This window comes from Pteronotus mesoamericanus, unplaced genomic scaffold (assembly GCF_021234165.1).
Source record: "Pteronotus mesoamericanus isolate MK-2021 breed Mesoamerican mustached bat unplaced genomic scaffold, CSHL_Meso_final contig_245, whole genome shotgun sequence".
Lineage (NCBI taxonomy): Eukaryota > Metazoa > Chordata > Mammalia > Chiroptera > Mormoopidae > Pteronotus > Pteronotus mesoamericanus.
The window spans coordinates 9,125-20,080 of NW_026555103.1; the positions used below are offsets into that span (position 1 = coordinate 9,125).

The window sequence follows — 10,956 nt, forward strand, 5'->3', positions numbered from 1 at the left end:
TTCTTCCCAACCCAACCTGCCTGGGCCTCGTTCCTCTGCCCTGGGCACGAGACTATTTTAACCACATTGGAGGGAGGAGGTAGAGTCATATGTGGGAAGGGACAGCATGTAATAGCAGAGAGGAGGCCCACAGGAGAATATGTTCTGAGCAGATAAGTTGGACCACTGCCCAGGTAGGCACCAGTTGGAGTCAGTCAGAAGGACCATGGGTGGCTGGTTGCCTACAGCCCTGCAGTCCTTGCAATGGAGTTGGGCTCTGCCCTGGGTCATGTTCCTGCTTCTCATAAGTTCCCAACTCCAGGTGACTCACAGCTGGACTTCTCAAGATGAAAGGAAGAGTGATGACCAAAAAGTCATGGAAAATTATTTCCCTGCCACTGTGGAGTATGCCTTGCACATATTCAACCAGAATAGCAAGGACATGAATGCATACAGGTTGGTGCGCATCTTGAATTCCTGGAAGGAGCAGGTAAGTGACTGCATCTTGTGCCCTGCTGGCCTTCACTTGTATTAAGTGAAGGTAAAGGACAGGAGAAATATCATAGGACCTTGTATACCATTTGAAGCTCATAAAAAAATGCAACCAATTCAGTTTCAGATTTTATCAAAATTTTTGTGTGGAAATTTAAAAAATTAGACCAATGTTTACTCACATACAATGCATTTTTTCAATCTTTATGACATTGTTTAATGAAGAATGACTTCAAAATATAGCCTATGAGGGGATAAAGATATCCAGTAAAGAAGAGACACACAGAGAAAATATTTTAAAATATAGATTGAAGAAATATTTCAAGAAAATAAAATAAAAGAAGATAACTAGATAGATAGACACAGAGAGGGAAGGAAGGGAGGAAGAGCAGGGCTGAGGATCAGAAGCAGTGAGTGTTCCCCCTCAACCAGTGTGAGGTCAGCACCTCTGCTGTGACTTGAGCTGGGTTCTCTGCTGTGGTATCAAACTATGTAGACTGGTATTATTTTACACTCTTCCCTATACGATGGCTTTTAATCCTAAAAGTTTCTCCTTGCCATGGATTCTTTTCATAATATAACCAATAATGCCATTTTCATTTGGGCTGCAGACATGAGCAGTGAAAACACTGTCCTGAGGGACACTTCTGGTTGTATGACTCTGAGTGTGTGTGTGTATGTGCGTATGTGGTACAAGAGGCATTACTCTCTCACCCTCTGGACCTCTGCACCAAGAGCCCACATGAAGGGCAGAGCGTCTCCACCCTCTGCTGAGCTTAATCCTCTGTGGACACTGGTGTGCAACATCCCTGCTGGTTTGGGTATCCTAGGCTCTTTCAGCCTGGACTTCTGGTTGAGTTTTCTATATCTGGAGTCACAGACTGAGTTTGGGCATCAGGAATAATGGATGGGATGCAGTGGGAAAATATGGAATAGAATGAGTAGGATAGAGTGTAGAAGAGGACAGAATATTTCACAGCATACTATGTAATAGAAGTTGTTTCCTGAAGTCATTGTCTCAGTTATGTGTGTGTGTGTGTGTGTGTGTGTGTGTATTTTGTTAGCATTGTATAACATTTTCCTGATGCTGAGCATGTGAAAAAGTGTTACTATGAGACTGTAGTTGAGTCTCTAACTCCAAGATGGAGGTTATCAAGCAATCTCTCACAAAGCCAACACCCTACCCCACATTTGTCACCTGTCCCTGGGAGTACTGTAGAAGCTAGAAGCATGCTGAAAGGGAAGGTGTGTTTTCACCATGGCATTTGGAAGTGTGAGGCTGCAGTGTGTGATATTAATAGTGTGTGATCAGTCTGCTTCTATATGAGGTGTTTCACCGGGCCCATGTGCCCCTTTGCCTAGAACATCCACAGCAGGTCTTTATTCCAAGGGAGCTGATCCAGACCCAGAGGGAAGCCCCAAATAGGGTACTGTTGAGGCTTGTCCCTACACTCCATGTGTCTTCACAAGCAACTACTTAATGGGACCATGAGGGATGTTTCCTTTTTAATGTTTATGCGTACCACAGGCAAAAACCATGATGGCTTTCTCCATGGAGCTGCAGCTTCGCAGAACCAGGTGTGGGAAACTTGATGATGACATTGACAACTGCCCCTTTCAAGAAAGTCCAGCACTTAACAATGTAAGATACACATTAGCCTCCTTCAGGTTCCACAGCTGTGGGCCTGCATAGAAGTACAGTGGGGGTTGGGGCAGGGGACACACCATTCTTAGGGACACAGAAGAATGAGGGAGCTGCTGGCCACACTAAAGCCACTGCTTGTGCTATAGGCAGAGCTTGGCCTGGCAGGGAAACACCAGAATTCACTTGTAGGTCCCTGGGAAGTCTGAGATCCCAAATGTCCACTCACCCAGTTCAGCTGTCTGAACTTCAGGCCATACTGGTGACAGATTTTTCCTGCCCCTAGGGTCCAGGTCTCCTGGTTCTGGCTAAGGATGTACCCTTCCTGCTCTTCACCAACTTCCCTTTCGTGCCTTCAGGAGAAGGAACATCTTTGACTAAGAGGCCAGATCGCAGGTCCTCTTGGCACTAAGTAGAGCCTGTTGGGGGTTTGGCTGAGGGGAGCTCTTGTCCTGTATGCCCTGCTCTGTGCGGAGCTCCACTGAGCTGCAGTTTCTGCTTGGAAGATAAGAAGTGAACCCTTATGTAGGTAAAGTCGACCCAGGGTCAGGGCTCCTTGAGATAAGGCCCACTGGGAAGGAGCCTGTGTTGCTGTACTAAAGGGCATGGGTCACACTGGGAAAGCCTGGGGTTCCCCTGGGAACCATAGGCCTGGAGAGAGAAGAGTGACACAAGAGAACCTGGGGTCAAGAGAGAATCAGATCAGGTACATCCAAGACTCAGGCAGGGCTACACCTGAGGGCCAGAGCATGCATCCCCCAGCTGCTCACCTTGCAAATGCGAGTTTGGGATGGATGCTGCCTTTAGTGCTAGAGCCACAAGCTTCCCAAGGCTTCTTCACTCATATGTTATTCCTATGCTTATTCCCTCAGACCTTCACCTGCTTCTTCACCATCAGCACTGAACCCTGGAGAACAATGTTCCAACTCCTAAACAAGACCTGCCTGGAGGGGTTCCACTAAGTGATATCACACCCCAGCCCAGCCTCTGTATCCCCTTTGGACACCAGCAGCTCCCTGTAGATGGCCCTTCATTGGCTGAGCCACTCTGAACTCTGTTCTCTGCCTTGAAAATATCTAGGGTCTCACACACAGGCATTGTGGAAATTCCTCATTGGCCTTTTTTTTTTTAATATAGAATAGATCATTAAACATCAGCATTTCAAGAAGCTCTATGTAGCATGACTCCTTACTGAGGGGGATGGGCATTTGGTGGACTCATACCAGCAGGGCAGCCTGCTTGTGACCTTCATAAGCTAGATCCCAATGGTACAGGTAATGTGCCTCTGAGCTGCTGGCTGAGGGCTCATTGAGGGATAACCCATAGTCCCACAGGTGCAATGACCATGACCGAGGTAGGGAACACTTGTGTGCAGGATGGATGTAGATAGGGCCTCAGGCACCTCAGAGCATGTGTAGCCCCTGTTCTGGGTGACTTGCTCACACATATTCACTGGTCCATGACAGCTAGGTCAAGGTAGAAGGGGATTCTAGTCTCTACTCAAAGAGCAGACAAGGCCACTGCCAACAACAGCAGCAGCAGCATCTCTTAGAATCTTTTTAAAATGTACATTCTTGGGGTCTGTACCTATGGACAAAGAGACTGAATTTCCACAAAATCTCAGGGAACCCATGGACAATTAAAGATTGAGAGGCCCTGCTACTGAGATTCCACCCTAATCATCTAGAAAAAGATTTGACGAATTTTTATATAAAGAGGCAAACAGTAACTCTTTGGCTTTTGTTGGCCATGTGGTCTTCTCAACACTCTAATCTTGCCTTGTATTTTATGTATTTTATGAATTTGACCTCAAAGACAATGGAAGTAAAAGCAAAGATAAACAAATGGGACTATATCAAACTAAAAAGCTTCTTCACAGCAAAAGAAACTGTCAACAGAACAAAAAAGGCAACCAACCAAATTGGACAATACGTTTGACAAAGGGTTAATATCCAAATACATAAAGAACTCACAACTCAACAACAACAACGTCAGCAGCAATAACAACAAACAAAGTATCAAATTAAAAAATGGGCGGAGAACCTGTACAGACACTTCTCCCAAAAAGACATACAAATGGCTAAAAGATATATGAAAAGATGCTTACCTTCATTAGCTATTAGAAAAATGCAAATCAAAAGTTCAGTGAGATACTTCCTCACACCTATTGGAATGGCTATTATCAACAAAGTAAGTAATAACAAGTGTTGAAGAAGTTGTGCAGAGAAAAGGAGCTCCCATTAACTGCTGGAAGGACTGTAAACTGGTACAGCCACTTTGGAAAACATTATGGAGGTTCCTCAAAAACTTAAGAATACAATTTCTATATGACCCAGCAACTCTTCTTCTGGGTATCTACCTAAAAAGAAATACTAAAAACATTTATTTGCAAATATATATGCACCCCTATGTTCATTGCAGCATTATTCCTGGTGGCCAAGGCATGGAAACAACTGAAGTGTCCTTCAATAGATGATTGGATAAAGAAGATGTGGTACATATATACAATGGAATACTACTCAGGCAGAAGAAAAGATAAAATATGGCCATTTGCAACAACATGGGTAGATCTTGAGAATATCATGCTAGGCTAAATAAGTCATACAGAAAATGCCAAGAACCGTATGACTTCATTCATATGTGTGATATAAAACTGAATGCAACAAATGAACAAACAAGAAAAGCAGATAAACCAAAACTCATAGACACAGATAACAGCATAGTGGTTATGAGGGGGAAAAAGGAGGTGGGGTAGCAAAGGATAAAAGGGGTCAAATATGGTGAGAGAGGGAGATTTGACTTTGGGTGGTAAGCATACAATGCAATACACAGATAATGTATTATAGAATTGTACACTTGAAACCTGTGTAATTTTATTAAGGAATGTTGCCCCAATAAATTTAATAAGAAAATTAAAAAGTTACAAACATACTGGCAATCCAACAGTAAAACTTCAGCTGAGAAGTTTTGAATTAATGCATCTCCTGATAAAATAGAATCAAATTAGTAGTAAAAATATATTAGTAAATTATTATTAAATTGAAAGTAATTGAATTAATTTAATAATTAAAAATTAATTTAATGCCAAATAAATAGTAAAGTAGATAATAAAATTAGTTTGTAAGTCAATTATAAATTTAATTAGTAATAAAAACCCCAAAATAGTAAAAACATAAGTAAAGCATGTTGCTATATAAATTAATACTTTGCCCTTAAATATCTCATTTCTCAATCATTTGTAAACAACAAGTATAGTACACTTTAAAACCTCTTAACTGAGTGTCCAACATCACTAATTATCAGAGAGAGGCAAATTAAAATTACAATGAGATATCATCTCACACCTGTCAGAATGGCTACCATCAATAAGTCAACAAATAGCAAGTATTGGTGTGGATGTGGAGAAAAGGGAGCCTTAGGGCACTGCTGGTGGGAATGTAAACTAGTACAGCCAGTGTGGAAAATTTTCCAGTGTGGAAAAGGGGGGATGTAGGCAGCAGAAATGTATAAGTTATCTATCTACATCAGCAGTTTAAGCTTACAGAGAATAGATATTGTTTAAAGATGACAATGGCAGAGACATACCAAACTGCTTCGGGACACAATTGAGCAAACATTATGGCACCAGCTGTATTCTGAGTCAGGGTCCAGGAGTTCTGTAAATTTCTTTCCCAGCTTTGAGCTGGTTATTTGGTATATGATTAACAGAGCTCGAGGGAGAAACAAAGCATGCTTCAAGGAGTGTAATTTACTTCTAAGTCTGATTTCCCACAGGGGCTCTTGGAGTCAGTAACAGGTCTTGCCTGTCTCCAGTGTTACCGGCATTCCTGTCAAGACTTATAGGTCCTTTCCCAGACCCCAGCTGGCGCAGGGCTACAGTTCCCAATACCACTCAAAGTGACCCCCTACAAACTACTAGTGTCTAGAAAATATAAAGGACTCTGAAAACTTAACAGTAAAAAAAATATATCTAATTAGAAAATGGGCAAAAGCCAAGAACAGCATATGTTCAACAGCACTAGCACACAAGAAAATACAAATTAAAACACACAATAAGATATCACAATACACTCAGAATTAATAAGGAAAAAAGTGACAACACCAAATGTTGGCAAGAATGCAGAGAAACTGGGTCACTCATATATTGTTGATAAGAATGTAAAATAATATAACCACTCTGGAAAACAATTTGACAGTTTGTTATAAAATTCAACATTCATGAGGTAATTTTCAGAGCTGTTAGCATTATTAAAGTATTTTCCTTTTTATTTTATTATTTTTAAAACAATTTCATTTATTTTCTTTTCTGGACTTCTTTTTTTTAAATTTATAAATCATCTTTATTCTATCACAGTTGACTCAATTATTCCCCTTTACCCCCTTCCACCCAAGCCACCCCCAACCCCAACTCCTACAGTCAATTCCCACTCTGTTGTCCATGTCCATGGGTCATTCATACATGCTCTTTGTCTAATCCCTTCTCCTTCTATCCACCATTGTCCTCTTTCCCCATCCCCTCTGATCACTTTCAGTCTGCTCCATGTTTCCATGCCTGTGATTTATTTTGTTCATTAGTTTATTTTGTTGAATAGAGTCCATTTATAGGTGAGATCATAGGGTAATTGTCTTTCATCAACTGGCTTATTTCACTTAGCTTAATATTCTCCACTTCCATCCACATTGTCACAAAAGGTAAGAGTTGCATCTCCCTCTCTTTCTTTCTTAAATGCAGATCGATTTTATTTATTTTTTAAAATGTCAAAGTTAATTATGAAATATTTAAAAAAATTTTAAACCATTATAAAGTCTCAACAATTAAACCAACATGAAACCAGCACAGGAATAATCAAGTAGACCAATGAAATATAACAAATATTCTAGACACAAATGTGTATATCTGGCTAATATATGTATGATTAAGTTGATATTTCAAATCAATGAGGAAAATAAGGCTTATTCAACAGGTAAGGTGCATGGACCAATATTACTTGAAATAAAACAAATATAGAGCCCTTATTTCACACATTATACAAGAAATATTCAGGTCACTTAAAAATCAATAAGTAGAATCTAAGGAGTTTTAGAAGAAAATAGAACTAATATTTTTCTTGACCTGAAGTAAAATATTCAAACCCAAAAGCTATAAAGTAAATATTGACAATATGACAATATTAAACATTTAACTATATAGTAATATACATATAAAAAGTTAAAGGAGCAAGGAATAGAATAGAAAAGTATTTGCAACACATCTAAAACATGGTTAATAGTTTTCTGGTTTGTTTTATTTTGAGGGAAAAAAGTCTACAAAACTTTAATCAATAAATGAATAAATAATACCAAAAAGTCATTTAAAGCTTTTTTAAAAAAAAAATAGAAATAGGAAAGAAATATACTAAAACATGTTTAGTTTCAACAAATAGTAAAGGAACAATTAAAATAACATTATTGTCACAATCAGATTAATGAGTATTAAAAATATCAAGTATTACAACTCTGAAAGGAACTTGGTATTCATAGAAACGTTTTCCTCATCTTAAAGCAGTCCCTTTAGCATATTTTGCAGTGCTGGTTTAGTGGAGGTGTATTCTTTTAGCCTTCTTTTGTCTGGGAAACTCCTTATTTCACCTTCCATTTTAATTGAGGGCCTTGCTGGGTAGAGCAGTCTTGGTTGCAGTCCTTTCCTTGTCATTACTTGGAATATTTCTTGCCACTCCCTTCTGCCTTGCAGTGTTTCTGTTGAAAGTCAGACGTGAGCCATATCGAGGCTCCCTTATATGTTACTACCTGTTTCTCCCTTGCTTCCTTTCAGATTCCCTGATTGTCTTTGATATTTGCCATTTTAATGATGATGTGTCTTGGAGTGGGCTTCATTAGTTCCTCTTGAATGGGACCCTCTGTGCTTCCTGGACTTGTGTGACTTTTTCTCTCCTCCAATTAGGGAAGTTTTCCACCATGACTTTTTCAAACAGGTTCTCTATCCCTTCCTCATCCTTTTTCTGGTATCCCTATTATATAGACATTATTAGGTTTCAGGTTGTCCTGCATTTCCCTCAATGCCTCTTCATTCTTCTTGAGTCTTTTTTCATTTCCTTGCTCTTTCGGGGAGCTCTTTTCTACCTTGTCCTCCAGCTCACTGATTCAGTCCTCAGCTTCATCTAGCCTGCTTTTGATTCCTCCTACTGTGTTCTTCAATTCAGAAATGGTATTCTTCATGTCCTCTTGTCTCTTATTGATAATTTTGATGTCCTTTTCCATACTGATATAGTTTGCAGTAAGTTCCTCGTAATTTCCCCGTAGTTTTTGGTAATTCTCTCTGAGCTCACTGAGCTCATTGAGCTTCCTTAGAACCATTGTTTGGAACTCAATATTTGATAGTTTACTTGCCTCTGTTTATTTTAGTTCTCTTTATGGGGATTCCTCCTTTCCCTTCAAGTGGGGCATAGTTCTTTGTCTTCCCATTATTTGCAACACTGTTCTCTTTTGCTTCTGCTTCTTAAATTGATGTGTCTTGATTTCCTGACTTTGTGGTGTGAACTTCTATGGTTGGAGACCACTGTTTTTACTTTCTGGATCTGCCTCTGATGATGTCAGATGTTGTCCCTGTCTGACATTAGGCAATCTGTTTGAGACTTTCAGGAATCTACTGTCTGTGGCTGTCTCCTTCAGCTCTTAATCTAGTCACTGTGCACTCAGCAGGGCACCTTAGATAGCTCAGGGTGGGGCGGAATCCCTTCTGGGAGTGGGGTTATTGGGTCTTTTCATGCTGCTGCCATAAGGGGGAGGAGTCCACTCTGGGATCCCGCTGGCTACTCTCTCCATTCTTTCCCCAAAGCCTCTGTCCCCAGTTTCTCCTCAAGTGTCACCGTACCTCTCTGAGCCCCCTTTATCCAGGGATATACTGTCTGTGGCTGCCACTCTGCACACAGCAGGCAGGTTAGACAGCACAGGGTGGGGTGGAATCCCACCTGGGGGCGGGGCTATTGGGTCTTTTGACACTGGTGCCCCTCGGGGGAGTGGTCTCTTCCCTAGCAAGATGGCTGCTGCTGCCTGGGGGATGAGTCAGCACCGAGATGCCGCCCGCCCGCCGGCTACACTTTCCAGTTCCCTCCCTAAAGCCTCCTTTCCTAGTCTCTCCTCAGGTGTCTCTAGCTCACTGTGCCCCGCCTTTGCCGGAGACTAGGGTAAGTGGGTTCAAATAAAACTTTTGTGATGACCCTTTAGAAGGTTCTTTGTGTCTCTAGCCACCTGTTTCTGGCAGAGAGCAACCCTGCCGCTTTCGGCAGCTGGCTGTGTTCTGTGTAGTTTTTGGGCTCTGGTTCTGTAGGCTACAGATCCTCACATTTGGTTTAGATCATGCCCTTCTCAGGGGGCTCCAACTGGTAGTTTCAATATTCTTATGGTGATGTCTCCCATGGGCTCCCTGCACGCCTTCTCAGGTCTGTACCGCACTCCTTACCAGTTAGATTGTCATAAAGCCGATTCTTTGTCTCCGAGGTTACAGGGCTCCTCTCTTGCTATTGTTCAGTTGTTTGTTCCAGTTGATTTCTCCACAATTTAGTTTTAATTCCAGGTTGGTCCTGGGAGGAAGTCAGTGTGACTTCCACTCACTCCTCCACCATATTGATTCTCTATTCATTTTTTTAATTTATTTTTATTGTTCATATACATTTGTCTCCATTTACCTGCCACCATTTTCCCAAGACTTACATGTCTAAGCAGGTACATGATGTAAGATTAATAAATTATACTTATCTACTAGCGTACAGTAGGCATTAACTGCATCACCTTGAAATTAAGGCTCTTGTTTATGATGGTGTTCTGAAGTTTTGCCCAAGCTTCGAATTCCTCAGTGGCATTCACAAAGTGGTAATCCCGTATTGCAGGAAACCCTCGCTTGTTCAAGAATTCCTTGTTTATTTTATTTATACAGGCTTTGCACTGCTTACCATCAGAAACATCCAAATGTGTGCCAACAACAGTCACTGGAGAAGAAGAAGCATGAGCCTACAGAGAAAGACACAAAATAGTCATGTTTATTTTTAAATCAAGGCTAATTACATTTCCTTTGAAACTCACTCGAGTGGAAATGAAAAATTAAAAGACATCAAGAAGAAAATAGTTGTCTTTTTTTCCTTAAACCTAAAAAAAAAAGGTAACCTTAAGAAATTTTAAGTCATTTTTATGCCCCTTCTTAATTCAGCTATTTACCACTTTTCAGGTGGCCTATGCAACTGTAGTAGCATATTTTCCTTTTCCATTTTTTTAATTCTTAAAATGGGTTATTCTCTAAGAATGCTTTGACTTCAAAATAAAGTAAATATTTATTAAACCAAAAAACATAAAAATTAAAAAAATAAAACTCAACATTCAATCGCACTCTTGGGCATAGATCGCACTGAAATGAAAACATGTTCACACAAAAAACCTATACAGATTTGTTATATCAGCTTTTTTGTAATAGGCCAAAACTGGAATCAGCCCAGATACCCTTCAACAGGTAAATGTTTAAACGTGCTGCAATACATACAAACCATGGGATACTTCTCAGGAATATAGAGGAGCAAACTACTGATATACACAGCAACTTGGACAAATTTCCAAGGAAATATGCTGAGTGAAAAAAAAAACTCCAAAGATTATATATTATGTAATTCTATTTATATTTTGGAATCTAGATTCCATTGTCATTTTGGAATGACAAAATTTTAGAGGTTGCCAGGGGGTGAGGATGGTTGCCAGGGGGTGAGGATAGGAAATGGAAAATAGGGGAGGGGGAAAGGGAAGGTTGGTATGGCTATAAAAGGACAACTTAAGAAATTCTTGTAATGTTGGAATTGGTG

At 40.4% G+C, this 10,956-nt stretch overlaps 1 protein-coding gene across 1 annotated transcript; it reads left to right on the plus strand.

Annotated features, from left to right (window-relative positions):
* The first annotated feature begins 205 nt into the window (after positions 1 to 205).
* LOC129070083 (cystatin-9-like) lies at positions 206 to 3,075 on the plus strand. The gene is made up of 3 exons (XM_054572886.1): positions 206 to 469; positions 2,000 to 2,113; positions 2,986 to 3,075. The coding sequence occupies exons 1-3, from the start codon at positions 206 to 208 to the stop codon at positions 3,073 to 3,075; spliced, it is 468 nt and encodes a 155-aa protein (XP_054428861.1).
* The last annotated feature ends 7,881 nt before the right edge of the window (positions 3,076 to 10,956 follow it).